General features: G+C 44.0%; 1 protein-coding gene across 1 annotated transcript in view; it reads left to right on the top strand.

The window, feature by feature from the left end:
- Positions 1–22,500, top strand: part of LOC106566529 (voltage-dependent calcium channel subunit alpha-2/delta-3) — a 332,855-nt gene that overhangs the window by 39,263 nt on the left and 271,092 nt on the right. The window contains 1 exon segment of the mRNA XM_082959689.1: positions 8,644–8,760. Within this exon segment, the coding sequence (XP_082815815.1) occupies positions 8,644–8,760 (117 nt within the window).

The raw sequence follows: 22,500 nt of genomic DNA, 5'->3' as shown, positions 1-22,500 counted from the left end.
TTCAGTCCATCACTGTGATTGGCTACACAGATGTCAATCTGTCAGTGTCAATGGCTGCTTGGCACTCGCTCTGTCACTGTGATTTGCTGCTGACTCATCGGTCAGTAACTTTGATTGGCTACAAAGGCTGTTAGTTGCTGCTGTAATCGGCTACCAGTGCTCTTGCCTCATCCAGCTTTTGGCTCAATAGAGGAGGGTGTGTAAATGATCTCTCTCTCTCTCTCTCTCTCGCTCTCTCTCTCTCTCTCTCTCTCTCTCTCTCTCTCTCTCTCTCTCTCTCTCTCTCTCTCTTTCTCTCTCTCTCTCTCTCTCTCTCTCTCTCTTTTTCTCTTTGTTGCTGTCTCTCTCTCTGGTGGTGATAAGACCATTCTCTGAGGAGTATTGTTTTAAGCAATTGCTAATATTTCATAGCAGCTCTCCAGTCCCCTCTCCTACCTCTCACCCATCTCTTTCCCCTGTCGCCCTTCATCACTCCCCTGACCTGCTAGAAGGGCATGTATTTCACACCACTGTGTGACCTCAGCTTCCCCCCCTCTATGTCCTTTCTCTCCCGTTCCCTGTCCCTCCTTCTCTCCTTTCCTCCCTCGCTTGTCCTATGCCCTCATCTCACTCTCTCTGATTGTACGTCAGAGGATCCATGAAGAGCAACATATCCTTCCTCTTCATGCACTACCCCCCAGGGCAGGTGATAAGAAGACTTGATCCAGAGTTGGGTTCGTAAAATATAGAAATACAGAAAAGAATTGTTGTTAACAAAAAACATACTTGACCAAAATAGTAAAATCATCTCGATTCGAGGACTTTACATTACTCTGTAACAGCTCTGTAACAGCATGTTAGGCTACTTCAAGCACAGCTCTCCTCAGATAAGGAACACTGGCATCGTATAATTGGTATTTTTGCTATGTATTAGGATCCCCATTAGCCGCTGCAAAAGCATCCGCTACTCTTCCTGGGGTCCACATGAAACATGACATAATACGTAGTACAGAACATTATTAGTCAAGGAATGAAATACATACATTTAAAACGTCACACATAGCCTACATATCAGTACATACACACAGTATCTAGGTCTAATGCATAATCTAATAATCTGAAATCTTCATCCCTAACTACAACGTTTTCAGACAAGATAGAACGACCAAGGGGGGCGGTGTTGCAATCTACTGCAGAGATAGCCTGCAGAGTTCTGTCCTGCTATCCAGGTCTGTACCCAAGCAGTTTGAACTTCTACTTTTAAAAATCCACCTCTCCAAAAACAAGTCTCTCACCGTTGCCGCCTGCTATAGACCCCCCTCGGCCCCTAGTTGTGCTCTGGACACCATATGTGAACTGATTGCCCCCCATCTATCTTCAGAGCTCGTGCTACTAGGTGACCTAAACTGGGACATGCTTAACACCCCAGCCATCCTACAGTCCAAGCTTGATGCCCTCAATCTCACACAAATTATTAATGAACCCACCAGGTACAACCCCAAAGCCGTAAACACTGGCACCCTCATAGATATCATCCTGACCAACGTGCCCTCTAAATACACCTCTGCTGTTTTCAACCAAGATCTCAGCGATCACTGCCTCATTGCCTGCACCCGTAATGGGTCAGCGGTCAAACGACCTCCACTCATCACTGTCAAACGCTCCCTGAAACATTTCAACGAGCAAGCCTTTCTAATCGACCTGGCCCTGGTATCCTGGAAGGATATTGACCTCATCCCGTCAGTAGAGGATGCCTGGTTATTTTTTTTAAATGCCTTCCTCTCCATCTTAAATAAGCATGCCCCTTTCAAGAAATTTAGAACCAGGAACAGATATAGCCCTTGGTTCTCCCCAGACCTGACTGCCCTTAACCAACACAAAAATATCCTGTGGCGTTCTGCATTAGCATCGAACTGCCCCCGCGATATGCAACTTTTTAGGGAAGTTAGAAACCAATACACACAGGCAGTTGGAAACGCCAAGGCTAGCTTTTTCAAACAGAAATTCGCTTCGTGCAACTCCAACTCTAAAAAGTTCTGGGACATTGTAAAGTCCATGGAGAATAAGAACACCTCCTCCCAACTGCCCACTGCACTGAGGATAGGAAACTCTGTCACCACCGATAAGCCCACTATAATTGAGAATTTCAACAAGCATTTTTCTACGGCTGGCCATGCTTTCCACCTAACTACCCCTACTGCATTCAACAGCACTGCACCCCCCACAGCTACTCGCCCAAGCCTCCCCCATTTCTCCTTCTCCCAAATCCATTCAGCTGATGTTCTGAAAGAGCTGCAAAATCTGGACCCCTACAAATCAGCTGGGCTTGACAATCTGGACCCTTTCTTTCTAAAATTATCTGCCGAAATTATTGCAACCCCTATTACTAGCCTGTTCAACCTCTCTTTCGTGTCGTCTGAGATTCCCATAGATTGGAAAGCAGCTGCTGTCATCCCCCTCTTCAAAGGAGGTGACACTCTTGACCCAAATTGCTACAGACCTATATCCATCCTACCCTGCCTTTCTAAGGTCTTCGAAAGCCAAGTTAACAAACAGATTACCGACCATTTCGAATCCCACCGCACCCTCTCCGCTATGCAATCTGGTTTCAGAGCTGGTCATGGGTGCACCTCAGCCACGCTCAAGGTCCTAAACGACATCGTAACCGCCATCGATAAGAAACAATACTGTGCTGCCGTATTCATTGACCTGGCCAAAGCTTTTGACTCTGTTAATCACCACATCCTCATCGGCAGACTCAGTAGCCTTGGTTTCTCAAACGATTGCGTCGCCTGGTTCACCAACTACTTCTCTGACAGAGTTCAGTGTGTCAAATCGGAGGGCCTACTGTCTGGACCTCTGGCAGTCTCTATGGGGGTACCACAGGGTTCAATTCTTGGGCCAACTCTTTTCTCTGTATACATAAATGATGTCGCTCTTGCTGCTGGTGAATCTCTGATCCACCTCTACGCAGACGACACCATTCTGTACACTTCTGGCCCTTCTTTGGACACTGTGTTAACAACCCTCCAGACGAGCTTCAATGCCATTCAACTCTCCTTCCGTGGTCTCCAACTGCTCCTAAACACAAGTAAAACTAAATGCATGCTCTTCAACCGATCGCTGCCTGCACCTGCCCGCCTGTCCAGCATCACTTCTCTGGACGGTTCTAACTTAGAATTTGTGGACAACTACAAATACCTAGGTGTCTGGTTAGACTGTAAACTCTCCTTCCAGACTCACATCAATCATCTCCAATCCAAACTGAAATCTCGAATTGGCTTCCTATTTCGCAACAAAGCATCCTTCACTCATGCTGCCAAACATACCCTCGTAAAACTGACCATCCTACCAATCCTCGACTTCGGCGATGTCATTTACAAAATAGCTTCCAATACCCTACTCAACAAGCTGGATGCAGTCTATCACAGTGCCATCTGTTTTTTCACCAAAGCCCCATATACTACCCACCACTGCGACCTGTACGCTCTCGTTGGCTGGCCTTTGCTTCATAATCGTCGCCAAACACATTGGCTCCAGGTCATCTACAAGACCCTGCTAGGTAAAGTCCCCCCTTATCTCTGCTCACTGGTCACCATAGCAGCACCCACCTGTAGCACGCGCTCCAGCAGGTATATCTCTCTGGTCACCCCTAAAGCCAACTCCTCCTTTGGTCGTCTCTCCTTCCAGTTCTCTGCTGCCAATGACTGGAACGAACTACAAAAATCTCTGAAACTGGAAACACTTATCTCCCTCACTAGCTTTAAGCACCAGCTGTCAGAGCAGCTCACAGATCACTGCACCTGTACATAGCCCATCTATAATTTAGCCCAAACTACTACCTCTTCCCCTACTGTATTTATTTATTTTATTTATTTTGCTCCTTTGCACCATATTATTTATATTTTATCTCTGAACTTTCTTCAACCTACAAATCTACCATTCCAGTGTTTTTCTTGCTATACTTTATTTACTTTGTCACCATGGCATTTTTTTGCCTTTACCTCCCTTATCTCACATAATTTGCTCACATTGTATATAATCTTATTTTTTTTTTATATTTTTTTTTTCTACTGCATCATTGATTGTATGTTGTTTTACTCCATGTGTAACTCTGTGTTTTTGTATGTTGTCGAACTGCTTTGCTTTATCTTGGCCAGGTCGCAATTGTAAATGAGAACTTGTTCTCAACTTGCCTACCTGGTTAAATAAAGGTGAAATAAAATAAAAAATAAAATAAAAATAATACAGTGCAAATTACAATACAAGCTATATAAAATGTCTGTGTCTCTTCACAGTCCCCTTTGTGCAGTAAGGTGTTATTTTATCTGTTTTTTGAAACTGGTTTTATTGCTAGCTTGAGTAACTTGGGCCTGCAGAAAGTTCCATGTAATCATGTCTCTATTTAATACTGTCTCCCAGCCTCTGCTCTGGACCTGGGGACTGTGAACAGACCTCTGATTGCTTGTGTTGTACTGATGAGTGTCCAAACAGTGTGCCAACTACTTGAACAGACAGTTCGGTACCTTCAACACGCCAACACCTCGCACAAAGACCAATAGTGATGCAGTCAATCTCTCATCAACTTTGAGCCAGGAGAGAATGACATGCATGTGACTGACACTTTCCCTCCGTGTACGATACGTGCTGCGATGCGTGCTGCTTTGTTCTGGACCAACTGCAATTTACCTATGTCCTTCTCCGCCGCACATGACCACACAGCTGGGCAGTAGTCCAGGTGCGACAAAACTAGGGCCTGTAGGACCTGTCTGGTCGACTGAGATGTCAAGAAGGCAGGGAAAAGCGCTATCATGGTGAGACCTCTTCTCATTTTAGCAACCGTTGAGTTCATATGTTTTGACCATGATCGCTTGCTACCTAGGGTTACACCCAGAAGTTTAGTCTCCTCAACTTGCTCAATAGCCACATTATTCAATAATAGATCTAAAGGTTTAGTGTTGAGCCAGTGATTTGTCCCAAAAATTCTGCTTTTAGTTTTTTTGATGTTTATCACCAGCCCATTGCTAGTTCCCATTCTAAAACTGACCGGAGTGCCATGTTAAGAGACTCAGTTATTATTTTATTGTATAAGGACCTGCCCCCGCAATACTACAGCACAATTGACATGACCATTTTCTTATTTTATTTAACCTTTTTTTATACAGGATTTTCTCATTGAGATAACATCTCTTTTCCAAGATAGACCTGGTGCAATAGCAGCAGAGGGAACAACGTTTCAGACAAAACAACTTACATACACTAACACAACATTGAACAAAACTATAGACACACATACAATACAACAATTACATATTACGTAAAGAAACACACATGTCATAACTAAAAAACAGCTGTCCTAAAGACAATTACACTCTTCTATGATATCTACATCGACCAAGTGTTTAAACTCCACCACCGTGACTAGATCATCACATTTTAAAATGTTCAGGAGAGAATTCCAGGACCACGGAGCTGAGTAACTAAAACTATTTCTACCGTGACCTGTTCTAATTCTTGGTACTGTTAGAAGCAAATGAGAACTGGACCGTAATTGATATTTATTTAATGACCTGATTAAAAAAGAACAGAGATAAAATGGCATTTTACCAAATATGGCCTTATAAATCAGGGTATACCAGTGTTTAAGCCTACGCAAGGTCAATGACGACCAGCCAACAGCGCGATAGAGATCACAATGATGTCTTACACGTTTTTGATAATGAACCTGAAAGCCGCATGATATACTGAATCAAGTGCTTCCAGGGTAGTGGTTGAGGCCTGTACAGTATATATAAGTTCACTAAAATCTAAAACCGGCAGTAATGTACATCGTACCAGCTCCTTCCTGGCCTCCAGAGAAAAACAAGCCTTATGCTGGTAATAAAAACCTATTTTCAGCTTGAGCTTCCTTATCAAGTTCTCCACATGGACAGTGAAGCTCAGCTTGTCATCCACTCACACTCCCAAATATTTGTACACTTTAACTTGCTCTATAGTATGTCCAGCCAATGTAGCAATGACATGATTAGTAACATGCCTGGCATTTGAAAATACCATGCATTTTGTTTTACCTGAATTTAGAACCAGCTTTAAATCATACAGATTCTGTTGTATGGTGTTAAATGCTCTTTGGGCATTTTCAAAAGCTAAAGATAAACTACTACCACTTGAAATAAAAACAGTATCATCTGCATAAAAATGAACATCCACTGTTTCAATATGATCCTCAGTGTTGTTGATATACAAAAGGAACAACAGTGGGCCCAAAATAGAACGTTACGGAACACCTGAGCACAACTCTATGGAATCAGATTTACAACCATCCGCCATTACACATTGTGTACGATTTGATAGGTCATTTATAAACCAATCTAGAGGCTTTTTATTTTTTACAATTTTATTTAACCTTTATTTAACTAAGCAAGTCAATTAATAACAATTTCTTATGAAACGCATGACCATTAATTCCACGACATTTTAACATTATCACCAACACGGTATGGTCCACGGTGTCAAATGCCTTGGACAAATCAATAAAGACAGACACACAATGTAACTTCTATCAAGAGCACAGTGGATGTCATTTAAAAACTTCAATGTTGCTGAAACCGTGCTGTGGCCAGACCTAAAACCTGATCGCATTCCATTTAAGATGTTGTTTTCTTGGAAGTAGACCTTTAGCTGCCTACTAACTAAGGACTCCAGTACCTTAGACAGTACAAACAGTTGTGATATGGGCCGATAGTTGTCAAGTAGCAAAGGATCTCCACCTTCCAGGAGAGGCTGTACTAAAGCAGATTTCCATAACTTGGGGATTTCCTTAATGTCAAGTGTGAGGTTAAAAATACACGTTAAGGGGGAGCAATTATGTCTACAGCTTGGTGTAAGAGGCAGGGGTCTAGATCATCAGGACCAGGGGATTTCTTTCTATCCATTTCTTTCAGGGCTTTACGCACTTCTGAAACAGAGAAGGATGAGAAGGAGAACCTGGTGAGGAAGGAGTACACAGGGGTGTCAGGTAAATTCACCGGGGGCTTTAACATTTCAGATAAACTGCCTGCATCTAGAAAATGCTTTCAGAATGGAGGTTCTCTCAGTTACAATCTGTGTGTCTACCAACTATTGTTTGGGAAGCTGTGTATCTTTTTTGCACTTTCACTACTTGCCAAACTTTGGAGGGATTATTTAAATGATCCGAAGTAGATTTAAGGCAGTGGTCTGCTTTGGCCAATACCTAACTCGTTAATTAAAACAAAGGCATAATTGACATAAACGTGAGCGTTGCTGGTAAACAATGAAATCACCGATATGAAACGCAAAAAAAAACAAATAACAAGAGGTGCAAACTGGAAATCAGACATATTCCTCCACACCTCCCACACTCGAAAGACAATACTATTGCACAATTGACATTACAATGGACATTATCTAACTCTCCAGTTAATTTAAATGATGCCGTGTAGTAAACAGACTCCTACCATAATTCACTCTACAATGAACAGGAGTAAATGTTTACGTCTCTCACTTTGCTGTCTTTCTGTTGGGCAGTAGCAGCCTGCAGAGTGTCTTACTCGTAAAGCCATTTCATTTAGTTGCATTTCCTCTTGCTTTCCTTTTTGGTGGCGACCAGTTTTGCAGATCATGAACGAAATCCCAAATTTCCTCATCCACCCTAGACATCCTCTCTCTTTCTCTCTTTCTCTCTCGCTCCCCTACTTGCTCTCGCTCTCTCTCGCTCTCTCTCTTCATCCCTTCCCTCTCTGGGTAGCTATAGGATGGCGTGAGATCGTTGCGTCTAAGCCCTTTGGCAGAACATTAGAGAGGCCAGTGCCATTTGATACCCCGGTAATCTTCCATTAAATCCCCTTGAGACTCAAACACAGCCGCCCTCAGCTCCGCAGGGAAACATTATTCCTCAGATGATCTTTAGAAAAACACGTTCCAACCAGGCACAGAGTGTGTCTGTCTCTGTGTGTGTGTCTGTCTCTGTGTGTGTGTCTGTCTCTGTGTGTGTGTCTGTCTCTGTGTGTGTGTCTGTCTCTGTGTGTGTGTCTGTCTCTGTGTGTGTGTGTGTGTGTCTGTGTGTGTGTTTGTCTGTGTGTGTGTTTCTGTGTGTGTGTGTGTTTGTCTGTGTGTGTGTGTGTGTGTGTGTGTGTGTGTGTGTGTGTGTGTGTGTGTGTGTGTGTGTGTGTGTGTGTGTGTGTGTGTGTGTGTGTGTGTGTGTGTGTGTGTGGTGTGTGTGTGTGCTGAGAGTTTGTGGCATGTACAAGTGCTGGAATTATTACGACTTAATGTCACCGCCCCGATGAGGTTGGTGGTGAATGTAAGCACCCCACTGTTACACACTAATGAGATTTAACAGAGCTGATGTGGTCACTGGACATGGTGAGGCCTGATTTATGCTGTGTGTGTGTGCAAAGATAATGCTTTGCTAAGTGTGCATGTGTGTTCGTGCGTGTGTGTTGGTGGGGTCGATATGTCACTGAATGGGGTTGGAATGGGTTTTGTGGTTGCCATTTGCGTTACTTAGGTTACGTTGTTGGTCAAATTATATGAATACATGACATTTTAATACATTTTCTGATTTTGCGTGTTTTCTTACAAATGTTCTTGCTACAATGTGTATAATGAGGTCATATGTGTGTGTACGTGTGTTTCTTACAGAAGTATAAGGAGTTTGAGCGAGCGGTGCGTGTAGAAGAGATAGATGGATTGAGGTTGGTGAAGAAGCTGGCTGAGAACATGGAGGAGATGTTCCACAAGAAGTCTGAAGCCATGAAGGTGAGTCAGTCAAGTCGACTGTCAAGTCTACTGAGTCAGTCAAGTCAATTCTGCACTACTGGAACAGAGGAAATGGAACAATTGTTAGAGAACACCAAATGAACACACTGGACCTGTTCAAACCAGTTTACACAGCCAGATCACCCGTGATACAAGTCAGTATTCGACGTCCATCCATGTCTGAGGACGTTGGGAGATGACATGGAAACCGGCCACTAGGGGCAATAGCGAGTGATGTTACCTTCAAGTAGGTTTTGGTTTTGCTAGGGCATTGTGGACAGGCATCAGCATCTGCCTCTGATTCTAAAGGTTGAAAGTTCAAATCCAGAAATAGAAAGTTGATTTTTGATTTAAGCCTATCCCAAACCTTAACCATTCATAGTTAATGCCTAGCCTTAAGATTTCGGAGTTAATGCCTAAACTTAACCGTAAACAGTTCGAAATTTGACGTTTGAGAAACGGATGAACGTCTAATTCTGGCGTGAGACTGTGAGAGCTAGTTGAGTTTACAACATACATCAGCATGTTACCACATCAGAGACCATACAGTATGGTGATTATGATGGATTGCATAGCTGTAATACGGTGTCTACCACTTTATGCTGACTCAATGAACTTTACCTTGTAAGAATGAACTCACTTCATTCTGCAACAACAAACACCTCTCTCTCTCTCTCTCTCCCTCTCTCTCTCTCTCTGTGTGGCTGAGAGCCATCTATCTATCTATCTATCTATCTATCTATCTATCTATCTATCTATCTATCTATCTATCTATCTATCTATCTATCTATCTATCTATCTATCTATCTATCTATCTATCTATCTATCTATCTATCTATCTATCTATCTATCTATCTATCTATCTATCTATCTATCTATCTATCTATCTATCTATCTATCTATCTATCTATCTATCTATCTATCTATCTATCTATCTATCTATCTATCTATCTATCTATCTATCTATCTATCTATCTATCTATCTATCTATCTATCTATCTATCTATCTATCTGTCTGTCTGTCTGTCTGTCTGTCTGTCTGTCTGTCTGTCTGTCTGTCTGTCTGTCTGTCTGTCTGTCTGTCTGTCTGTCTGTCTGTCTGTCTGTCTGTCTGTCTGTCTGTCTGTCTGTCTGTCTGTCTGTCTGTCTGTCTGTCTATCTATGAATCCATCTATCTATGAATCCGTCCACCCATCCAGCCAGCCAACCAACCATCCCTTGGTGTCTGTGTCACTCTATTGATCCTCTCTATCCCAACTATCTAAGAGGCCACTTTGGGACAGATTTAGGAGCTGTGTGTGTGTGTGTGTGTGTTTAATGGGGAGGGAGGGGTAGTGAAGGATGAAACCACGGCTCTCAGCTTTTATAGCTGCAGGTGATAGATCCTATCAGAGCTTACATGCTGCTGTTAACAGAAATTGGATTTCTATCTGAGTGTGTGTGTGTGTGTGTGTGTGTGTGTGTGTGTGTGTGTGTGTGTGTGTGTGTGTGTGTGTGTGTGTGTGTGTGTGTGTGTGTGTGTGTGTGTGTGTGTGTGTAGGTTTACATTAGTGGATTTGGTTATTTCAGCCACACCTGTTGCTGACAGGTCATGTAGTTTTGGTTATGTAGTTCAGCTAAACCTAGGGGTATGGCAGGACTTTTTGGGAAGTTGAAGCTCATTTACTGTATTTCTACCCCAGCCATTCATGATCATTAATGGCCATTCCACAGACATTTAAACCTGATATTGCAGTGATCATTAATGGCCGTTCCACAGACATTTAAACCTGATATCGCAGTGATCATTAATGGCTGTTCCACAGACTTTTAAACCTGATATCGCAGTGATCATTAATGGCCGTTCCACAGACATTTAAACCTGATATTGCAGTGATCATTAATGGCTGTTCCACAGACTTTTAAACCTGATATCGCAGTCATCATTAATGGCCGTTCCACAGACTTTTAAACCTGATATTGCAGTGATCATTAATGGCCGTTCCACAGACATTTAAACCTGATATCGCAGTGATCATTAATGGCCGTTCCACAGACTTTTAAACCTGATATCGCAGTGATCATTAATGGCCGTTCCACAGACTTTTAAACCTGATATCGCAGTGATCATTAATGGCCGTTCCACAGACTTTTAAACCTGATATCGCAGTGATCATTAATGGCCGTTCCACAGACTTTTAAACCTGATATCGCAGTGATCATTAATGGCTTAATGGCCGTTCCACAGACATTTAAACCTGATATCGCAGTGATCATTAATGGCCGTTCCACAGACTTTTAAACCTGATATCGCAGTGATCATTAATGGCCGTTCCACAGACTTTTAAACCTGATATCGCAGTGATCATTAATGGCCGTTCCACAGACTTTTAAACCTGATATCGTAGTGATCATTAATGGCCGTTCCACAGACTTTTAAACCTGATATTGCAGCCATTGATGATCACCACAATATCAGTTTTAAAGGTCTGTGGAACCACGTGTACAATGTTAACCACTACTCAACCTCATCATAAATTGACTGATTTACTTGTGGAACGGCACATACAGTGCAACTGTCACGTCATGACCAGTAAAAAGGGTTGTTTGTTATTGTAGTGTAGTCAGGGCGTGGCAGGGGGTGTTTGTTTAGTGTGTTTCGGGGTTTTCGTCTTTTGTTTTGTGTAAGTGTTTTGGTTTGTTTTTTCCTTCAATAAAAGAAGATGATTCATATACCCGCTGCGTTTTGGTCCACTACCTACAATGACGCTTATGACAGCAACGTGAAATAGATGCTTAATACACAGTATCAAGTCACAACAAGGCCAATTTCAAATGCTTACATCAATGTGAAAGTAACTGGAGCAAAAAACAGCTGACTCGAATGCAATCTGCCAAATAAATCCTACACATGCATTTCAAAGGACTTACTTAGGCATGTAATCTACAACGACATATTAAGACATACAAAATCGACCAAAGAATGACAAAAATCACAAAATACAAAAGGAAACTCTACACATTTACAGTTTTTCTCAGTCGCTTTGGTGCATTTTTCACATCATCCCTAACATGTACAAAATAATAAGTGCATTTCTCAGAACAATTTGTACAAACTGCAATATACAATAGATGTGTTTCTAAAGCTAGTCAGTCACTAAAAATCCCTAGTACATCTCTCAAAAGTAAATATTCATGCCAATGATCATGTCAGTGTCATCAGAATGATACGTCATTGAGTCATTGTTCACGAACAAGGTCGTCAAAATGTTTAGGCATGTTGTCAATGGAACTGTGTATTTTGACAGTATTACCTGATGTAAACTTAGGCTACAGTTTGGATGACAGTTACTGTATTGAAAATGCACAAGGCTGCACTTCTATGGCATATATCAATTTCAACAGTACTATTTACATATTACTGTATGTGGGTTATAGATTGAAAGAGACTGGACAACCCAGGGGGCACAAAGGAAAAAAAACTAAATTAGAAAGAAACACAGGAAACCACCCCTAAGGCACATCTTTGCCCGCAGCACTGTTCTAGTGCTGTCTCTACACATCCAGACCTTCCTGTCTGTCGGCCCACATATTCTCATCCACATCACACCGGATATTTTCCCTTCCAATGCGCCTTATCCATCCTCTGCAGGCGTCTACTGTGATGTCCTCACATGCTGCATCCATTGCAGCCAGCAGGGTCATCTGTGTGTGTGGCTGACGATCGTACACCTTCCACCTCCATGCTGAAAAGAACTCCTCAATTGGGTTAAGGAATGGTGAATAAGGTGTGAGGAATTCTATGAGCATCCTCGGGTGGGTCACAAACCATTGCCTTATGATGTTTGATCGATGGAAACTCACATTATCACAAATGACCACATACTTTGGCAAATCCTCTCTAAACAGACCCCTCTAATCATCAGGGATGAGAGCCCTGTAGAGAGTCTCTAAAAAGTTGAGTAGATGCTGGGTGTTGTATGGCCCTATAAGGGGGATATGGGTTAGGACACCATGCTCCGAAATAGCAGCACACATGGTTGGCCTGGCAAATCCACAGTAGCTCTGTGACCGATGATATTCCGACCCCGCCTTCTGCATCTGGTCAGGTTGAAGCCAGCCTCATCCACGTATACAAAGTTGTGAGAGGGTTCACTTGATTCCAACTCCATTATACGCTATATCCCAGAACACACAGTTGAATTTGTTTTGGTAAGGAAGAGTGACATAAAATGTACATATATTACATGTTCCTTCCACAGCAATGGAAATGTGTGCAGTTTATGCTTACTGTACTATGTATCACTATAAAATGTTGCTGTAAAGTAGTTACATAGATATATGTTTTACCTGTACATACTGGTACCGTAGCTCCTTAACTCTGTCCTCATTCCTTTGGAATGGTACACGGTACAGCTGTTTCATACTCATCTGGTTTCTATGCAGCACCCTGTCGGTGGTTGAGATGCTAACCGTATGGATGTTTTCAAAGACATCGTTGTCTTCTATAATGGTCCTTTGTATTTCCCTGAGTCTCATGGCATTGTTTGCTCGGACCATGGTGCAAATAGCCTCCTCCTGTTGAGGTGTGAAAAGTCGTCCTCTGCCACCGGTTTGAGGTAATCTTGCAGTCCTATGTGGGGAAAAATGCAGTGATGCATCGCACACTTTCACATAGACAAAAACTATGCGAACACACATTTTACTGTAAAACATACAGGTGGGTGCATGTAAGGTGCAGTATGTATCTGTATAGAGTATATTTCTGTATGCTGTGAAATACAAGTGGACTACTGTAATATGAAGCATTGTAGGAAGTATACAGTATACTGCTTATATACAGTAACTGTGCACTGTACATTGGTGGACATACCTGTTCTCTCTTCGAAACGTTTGAACTATTGAGGACACGGTTGATCTTCCAATATTCGGCTGCACCCTTCGACCCGCCTCAGCCATTGTAAGGCCATGATTGACAACATGGTCTACAATAGTGGCCCTTATGTCATCAGATATGCGCCTATGTCCTCTTCTGCCTCTTCCTCTGTTTTGCCTTCCACCACGCATCCTTGCTCCTCTTCTTCCTCTTCTTGGCTGTTGACCCTGTTCGTTTCCTGGTCCATCCATTATTGGAAAATTGCAACTCTGTGTTGTGGTCTGTCTATATATGCTTGCCAATTGATTCTTCATGAGATGCACCTTTGAGCAATTTAGACAACTGGTTGATTGTTGGTTGAACTAACACTTTACATTCCTTCATGAGTGAGGGTCAATTTCACCTGCACCATTCATCAATTCACGTTTTTGTACAAAAGGTCTAATAGAAATGTGTAAAACTATGCTTGACAGTTTATGACAAATAGTTCAACAATTTTGCATGTAATGGCTTAAGCAAGGAACTAATGCCTAGATGTTTTGAGGGGTAAGACTATTCAACAGAGAACCATCTACTATATTTTGATCAACATGACATGAGCAATTGAAAATGTGGAAAAAAGCTGACACTTGTACATTATCAATTGCAATATGTACAAAAGCAATTGCAATTTGTTCAAAGGAATAAGAAATTGCTTTAATGATGTGCACAAGTGACTAGATGATTTGGAATTTGTACAAGTAGTATCAAGAATGGCACTTTTGATCTAAGAAATGCACCAAAGCGACTGAGAAAAACCGTAAACCATGTCCATGATTATGCACCGCTGAATGGACAGCGCCTCGGTACAGGTAGTCATAGTTCCGTGGTGTGGTGCTGAATGGACAGCGCCTCAGTACAGGTAGTCATAGTTCCGTGGCGTGGTGCTGAATGGACAGCGCCTCGGTACAGGTAGTGATAGTTCCGTGGCGTGGTACTGAATGGACAGCGCCTCGGTACAGGTAGTCATAGTTCCGTGGCGTGGTGCTGAATGGACAGCGCCTCGGTACAGGTAGTTATAGTTCCGTGGCGTGGTACTGAATGGACAGCGCCTCAGTACAGGTAGTCATAGTTCCGTGGCGTGGTACTGAATGGACAGCGCCTCGGTACAGGTAGTCATAGTTCCGTGGTGTGGTGCTGAATGGACAGTGCCTCGGTACAGGTAGTCATAGTTCCGTGGCGTGGTGCTGAATGGACAGCGCCTCGGTACAGGTAGTCATGGTTCCGTGGTTTGGTGCTGAATGGACAGCGCCTCGGTACAGGTAGTCATAGTTCCGTGGCATAGGGCTGAATGGACAGCGCCTCGGTACAGGTAGTCATAGTTCCGTGGTGTGGTGCTGAATGGACAGCGCCTCGGTACAGGTAGTCATGGTTCCGTGGTGTGGTGCTGAATGGACAGCGCCTCGGTACAGGTAGTCATAGTTCCGTGGTGTGGTGCTGAATGGACAGCGCCTCGGTACAGGTAGTCATAGTTCCATGGTGTGGTGCTGAATGGACAGCGCCTCGGTACAGGTAGTCAGTTCCGTGGTGTGGTGCTGAATGGACAGCGCCTCGGTACAGGTAGTCATAGTTCCATGGTGTGGTGCTGAATGGACAGCGCCTCGGTACAGGTAGTCATAGTTCCGTGGTGTGGTGCTGAATGGACAGCGCCTCGGTACAGGTAGTCATAGTTCCGTGGTGTGGTGCTGAATGGACAGTGCCTCGGTACAGGAAGTCATAGTTCCGTGGTGTGGTGCTGAATGGACAGCGCCTCAGTACAGGTAGTCATAGTTCCGTGGTGTGGCACTGAATGGACAGCGCCTCGGTACAGGTAGTCATTGTTCCGTGGCGTGGCGCCTCTGTCTCGAAGCCAACTATAGAATTATTACGTTTGTGGGCAGTTAGACACTCCAACTCCTGTTGTAACTAACCTGATTCAGCTGATCAAACATCTAATTATTAGAATCTGGTGCGCTAGATTGGGGTTGGAGAAAAAAGCTACAGGACTGTAGCTCTCCAGGAACAGGGTTGGAGAGCCCTGGCATAGGCTTATATTGAAATCGTAACTGGCACACAGATCTTTAGAAATGGTAGGATCAATTGTAAATTGGCACTGAAAATGGTTTCCGACCCCCTGCTAAAGCCTATATGAAGCCATATTTGATACATTATGAATATGGTATTCAGGTGAGGTTATCTATGAGATTATGTGTTTACTGTTGTGCGCATTCAGTTTGCCTACAAAATAGCTTTACACACATACCTCAATGGAATATTAAACTTTGTGGAACGGCGCGTACACTCTACTATGACAGTGTCATAGTCTCGTGCGCTTTCCACTAACATTGTCTTGTTGCGCTGCATTCAAAGATGTTAGTTACATCAGAAGGTGCAAAGTTATGGGCAAAGACACTAAACATTCCCATCAAATTATATATTTTTATTGATCAAATAACATTGAAAACAACCACTTCTTTTGTGCAGTATTAATATACCAGCCTTAGAAACCACTTTATGTAAATGTGCATTACTGTATTGCACATAGGCTGGTCATCTAGGTTTGTACCTGTACTGCAGGAGGCTGCTGAGTGGAGAACAGCTCATAATAATGGCCAGAACGGAGCAAATGGAAACCATGTGTTTGATGTATTTGGCACCACTAATTCCATTTCAGTCATGGGCCCGTCCTCCCCAATTAAGGTGGCACCAACCTCCTGTGACCTTTAAACTTTCCACCACCATGAAGAAAAACATTATCAGATTAATTGTTTTGTATAGATAATTATCACACTCAAGTTACAAATGCTGGTAAACACAAAACAAATCACAAAAGTAGTGCACTGAGGCTTTACTAGTCCTGCATTAGTGGACTGAAATAGGGAAAAAGGAAAGGGGGATACCTAGTCAGTTGTACAACTGAATGCATTGAACTAAAATATGTCTACCGCATTTAACCAAACCCCTCTGAATCAGAAAGACATCTTCAGTGCGGGCATTTTGTCACTGCAAGACAATGTGTAACCGATGTGAAATGGCTAGCTAGTTAGCGGGGTGCGCGCTAATAGCATTTCAATCGGTGACGTCAATCGCTCTGAGACCTTGAAGTAGTTGTTCCCCTTGCTCTGCAAGTGCCGCGGTTTTTGTGAGCGATGGGTAACGATTCTTCGAGGGTAGCTGTTGTCAATATGTGCAGAGGTTCCGTGGTTCGAGGAGAGGGACGGAAGCTATACTGTTGCAAATGCTGTGATAGCCTACAATTGTTATTGTCTTTGAAACCAAAAACAGAATCAACAAATCAAATCAAATCAAATGTATTTATATAGCCCCTCTTACATCAGCTGATATCTCAAAGTGCTGTACAGAACCCCATCCTAAAACCCCAAACAGCAAGCAATGCAGGTGTAGAAGCACGGTGGCTAGGAAAAACTCCCTAGAAAGGCCAAAACCTAGGACGAAACCTAGAGAGGAACCAGGCTATGAGGGGTGGCCAGTCATCTTCTGGCTGTGCCGGGTGGAGATTATAACAGAACATGGCCAAGATGTTCAAATGTTCATAAATGACCAACATGGTCAAATAATAATAATCACAGTAGTTGTCGAGGGTGCAACAGGTCACCACCTCAGGAGTAAATGTCAGTTGGCTTTTCATAGCCGATCATTGAGAGTATCTCTACCGCTCCTGCTGTCTCTAGAGAGTTGAAAACAGCAGGTCTGGGACAGGTAGCACGTCTGGTGAACAGGTCAGGATTCCATAGCCGCAGGCAGAACAGTTGAAACTGGAGCAGCAGCACGGCCAGGTGGACTGGGGACAGCAAGGAGTCATCGTGCCAGGTAGTCCTGAGGCATGGTCCTAGGGCTCAGGTCCCTCGAGAGAGAGAAAGAAAGAAAGAGAGAAAGAGTGAATTAGAGAGAGCATACTTAAATTCACACAGGACACTGGATATATACTCCAGATATAACAGACTGACCCTAGCCCGCCGACACATAAACTACTGCAGCATAAATACTGGAGGCTGAGACAGGAGGGGTCAGGAGACACTGTGGCCCCATCCGATGATACCCCCGGACAGGGCTAAACAGGCAGGATATAACCCCACCCACTTTGCCAAAGCACATCCCCCACACCACTAGCCCCCACACCACTAGAACAATATCCTCTAAATAGAGAGTTCAGTTGTGTTTATGTTCATACCAATATCTTACCTGAAACCAAAATTGCACTAGCCTACTGGGCGACAGGCGACTGAATGAAATTAACAATTAGGCCTTCAGCTATCACAACCTATAATTTAAAAGCAATAAAATTGCTTTTGGTTTCGATTGGTCACCAAAAAAAGGAGGGTTTCCCACCTCCTGCCTGCCCACTTCCCAATCCCCAATTCAATTAACCCCAATTCAATTAAACCCTGGCTATCACCACATGGGGCAGGCAGGACCCCTTATTGGCGAACAATGAACTGAAACCTCGAAAGAGTCATGAATCTACAAAACCCTTGTTCACATGTTGTTCAACATAAGGGGATTATTGGAGCTGTCATTTGTGATTAAAAAGTGTGCTTTAAACAATGGGCATTTGTTGATTGCTAGGCATGCAAATAAGAGGATTTCTTGATGCATTTGAAACGAGGTCTAGTTGTGGCCGCAACCGGACTAGAATGTGAAGGACTCATGGCGGAATGCTTCGCTTACTGCCGTGAGGGCAATAAGCACAATATCATTTGCAAACTGCAGCACGCCAAACGATTAATTCTCGAGTTCGAGTTTGTTTTGGTTCAACAAAGGTGTGTCCATAATAACATTCAATAATCAACTAATTACATTCATCCTTGCACCAAGTGCTCAATGATCGGTTTGAAACTTTTTCTTCTCTATGCTGCCTGCAGCATGATCTATTTTCCTGCGCACATTACCGGTCAAAAGTTTTAGAACACCTACTCATTCAAAGGTTTTTCTTTATTTTACTATTTTCCAAATTGTAGAATAATAGTGAAAGAGATCAAAACTATGAAACAAAACATATGGAGTCATGTAGTAACCAAAAAAGTGTTAAACAAATTAAATATATTTGATGACAGCTTTGCACATGCTTGGCATTCTCTCAACCAGATTTACCTGGAATGCTTTTCCAACAGTTTTGAAGGAGTTCCCACATATGCTGAGCACTTTTCCTTCACTCTGCAGTCCGACTCATCCCAAAATATCTCAATTTGGTTGAGGTCAGGGGATTGTGGAGGCCAGATCATCTGATGCAGCACGGTTGCAGTGTGTTGGGTCATTGTCCTGTTGAAAAACATATTATAGTCCCACTAAGCCCAAACCAGATGGGATGGCGTATCACTGCAGAATGCTGTGGTAGCCATGCTGGTTAAGTGTGCTTTGAATTCTAAATAAATCACAGACAGTGTCACCAGCAAAGCACCCCCACATAACAACACCTCCTCCTCCATGCTTTACGGTGAGAAATACACATGTGGAGATCATCCGTTCACCCACGCTGCTTCTCACAAAGACATGGCGGTTGGAACCAAAAATTGCAAATTTGGACTCCAAACCAAGGACACATTTTCACCGGTCTAATGTCCATTGCTCATGTTTCTTGGCCCAAGCAAGTCTCTTCTTCTTATTGGTGTCCTTTAATAGTAGTTTCTTTGCAGCAATTCGACCATGAAGGCCTGATTCACACAGTCTCCTCAGAACAGTTGATGTTGAGATGTGTCTGTTACTTGAACTCTGTGAAGCATTTATTTAGGCTGCAATCTGAGGCTGGTAACTCTAATGAACTTATCCTCTGCAGCAGAGGTAACTGGGTCTTCCTTTCCTGTGGCAGTCCTCATGAGAGCCAGTTTCATAATAGCGCTTGATGGTTTTTGCGACTGCACTTGAAGAAACTTGAAAAGTTCTTGAAATGTTTCGTATTGACTGACCTTCATGTCTTAAAGTAATGATGGACTGTCGTTTCTCTTTGCTTATTTGAGCTGTTCTTGCCATAATATGGACTTGGTCTTTTACCAAATAGGGCTATCTTCTGTATACCCACTCCTACCTTGTCACAACACAACTGATTGGTTCAAATGCATTAAGAAGGAAAGCAATTCCACATATTAACTTTTAACAAGGAACACCTGTTAATTGAAATGTACCTCATGAAGCTGGTTGAGAGAATGCCAAGAGTGTGAAAAGCTGTCATCAAGGCAAACGGTGGATATTTTAAGAATCTAAACTATAACATATATTTTGATTTGTTGAACACTTGTTTTGGTTACTACATGATTCCATATGTGTTATTTCATAGTTTTGATGTCTTCACTATTATTCTAACATTTGGAAAATAGTAAAAATAGTAAATTCCTTGAATGAGTAGTTGTTCTAAAACTTTTGACCAGTAGTGTATACGTCCGACAGTTGTTGTTGGAGCACGTCCCTGGACCCGCTGAGGCGGAGGAGCTTAAATGAATCCTGCTGTATGACTCATTGCAGCCAGCGCTAGCAACGACTTAAATGAACGAAACACTCAGAAAAAACTAACAATGACTCTCAGTCAGTAAGTCAGTATGTAGTTGTTAAAAAATAACGAATTGTTCGCAAACTGCACATCACTAATTGGAATGATTTTAGTCTACATTTTTTTGCCTACTTAAATGTTTGGGTCTTGACCAACTGCCCTACCCTGCTATAAGTGTGTTATCATTTCAAAGCCCTGACTCTCTACCCTGACTCTCTAGCCCTGACTCTCTACCCTGACTCTCTAGCCCTGACTCTCTAGCCCTGCCCCCGACTCTCTAGCCCTGACTCTCTAGCCGCTCCCCCGACTCTCTACCCCCCCGCCCTGACTCCCTGCTCAGCCCTGCTCCCCCGACTCTCTAGCCCTGACTCTCTAGCCCTGACTCTCTAGCCCGACTCTCACCCTGCTCTCAGCCCTGCTCCCCCGACTCTCTAGCCCTGACTCTCTAGCCCTGCCCGCCCGACTCTCTACCGCTCCGCCGACTCTCTAGCCCTGCCCACCTCTCTCACCGCCCTGCCCGACTCTCTAGCCTGACTCTCTACCCTGACTCTCTACCCTCACTCTCTAGCCCGCTCCGCCGCCCCCCCCCCGCCCGACTCTCTAGCCTGACTCTCTACCCTGACTCTCTACCCTCACTCTCTAGCTCTGACTCTCTACCCTCACTCTCTAGCCCTGACTCTCTACTCAGACTATCTAGCCCTGAGTCTCTACTCTGACTCTCTACCTGGATTATCTAGCCCTGACTCTCTACCCGGACTATCTAGCCCTGACTCTCTACTCAGCCTCTCTACCCTGATTCTCTACCCTGACTCTCTACTCTGACTCTCTACCCTGACTCTCTACCCTGACTCTCTACCCTGACCCTCTACCCTGAATCTCTACCCTGACTCTCTACTCTGACTCTCTAGCTATGACTCTCTACCCAGACTATCTAACATAGATATTGTATAGTGAAACCAGTCTCCTCCTGTTAATAGGTTAACATTTCCTTCTCCATCTTGAATGTCATTCCCTCAGCAGTGGGGGTCTTAGAGTGTGTTAACCCCATGGAGCCATGAGTAGCTCTGTCAGCTTATTGATTGTGTTTGGCTGGTGTGTGTGTGTGTTTGTGTTGGTGGGGGATTATGTAGTGGGGGATGATGTAGAGGGGGATGATGTAGAGGGGGATGATGTAGAGGGGGATGATGTAGTGGGGGATGATGTAGTGGGGGATGATGTAGAGGGGGATGATGTAGAGGGGGGTGATGTAGAGGGGGATTATGTAGTGGGGGATGATGTAGAGGGGGATGATGTAGTGGGGGATGATGTAGTGGGGGATGATGTAGAGGGGGATGATGTAGAGGGGGATGATGTAGTTGGGGGATGATTTAGAGGGGGATGATGTAGTGTGGGATGATGTAGAGGGGGATGATGTAGAGGGGGATGATGTAGAGGGGGTGATAGAAGTACCGTATAATTGAAAGACAAGTAGGGAGCAGCATGGAGGGAGGGAGGAGAAAGAGGTGGGAGGAGGAGGGTTAGACCAACTGTTCCTTACTGAACTGTGCTCTCCCACTGGACTGATGTGGTGTGATGTTGAGGCCAGAACACTGGGCTGAGGTGGTGTGATGTTGAGGCCAGAACACTGGACTGATGTGGTGTGATGTTGAGGCCAGAACACTGGGCTGATGTGGTGTGATGTTGAGGCCAGAACACTGGACTGAGGTGGTGTGATGTTGAGGCCAGAACACTGGGCTGATGTGGTGTGATGTTGAAGCCAGAACACTGGACTGATGTGGTGTGATGTTGAGGCCAGGACACTGGGCTGAGGTGGTGTGATGTTGAGGCCAAAACACTGGGCTGATGTGGTGTGATGTTGAGGCCAGAACACTGGGCTGATGTGGTGTGATGTTGAGGCCAGAACACTGGGCTGATGTGGTGTGATGTTGAGGCCAGAACACTGGGCTGATGTGGTGTGATGTTGAGGCCAGAACACTGGGCTGATGTGGTGTGATGTTGAGGCCAGAACACTGGGCTGAGGTGGTGTGATGTTGAGGCCAGAACACTGGGCTGATGTGGTGTGATGTTGAGGCCAGAACACTGGGCTGATGTGGTGTGATGTTGAGGCCAGAACACTGGGCTGATGTGGTGTGATGTTGAGGCCAGAACACTGGGCTGATGTTTCTTCTTTATGTATCTCAGACAGAGAAGGGACACCTCACCTTTTCTGTCTGCCCCCTCCCCCTCCCCAGTCCCCTGTGTACCCCCTCCCCTGTCTACGCCATCTCCCCCATCTGCCTCCCGCTCTGTCTGTTCCATGGCTTACCCCTCCCCTCTCCTCTCCTCTCCTCTCCTCTCCTCTCCTCTCCTCTCCTCTCCTCTCCTC

The sequence above is a fragment of the Salmo salar genome, chromosome 13 (assembly GCF_965601325.2).
Source record: "Salmo salar chromosome 13, fSalSal1, whole genome shotgun sequence".
Classification (NCBI taxonomy): domain Eukaryota; kingdom Metazoa; phylum Chordata; class Actinopteri; order Salmoniformes; family Salmonidae; genus Salmo; species Salmo salar.
This window is presented reverse-complemented; position numbering and strand designations above follow the sequence as displayed.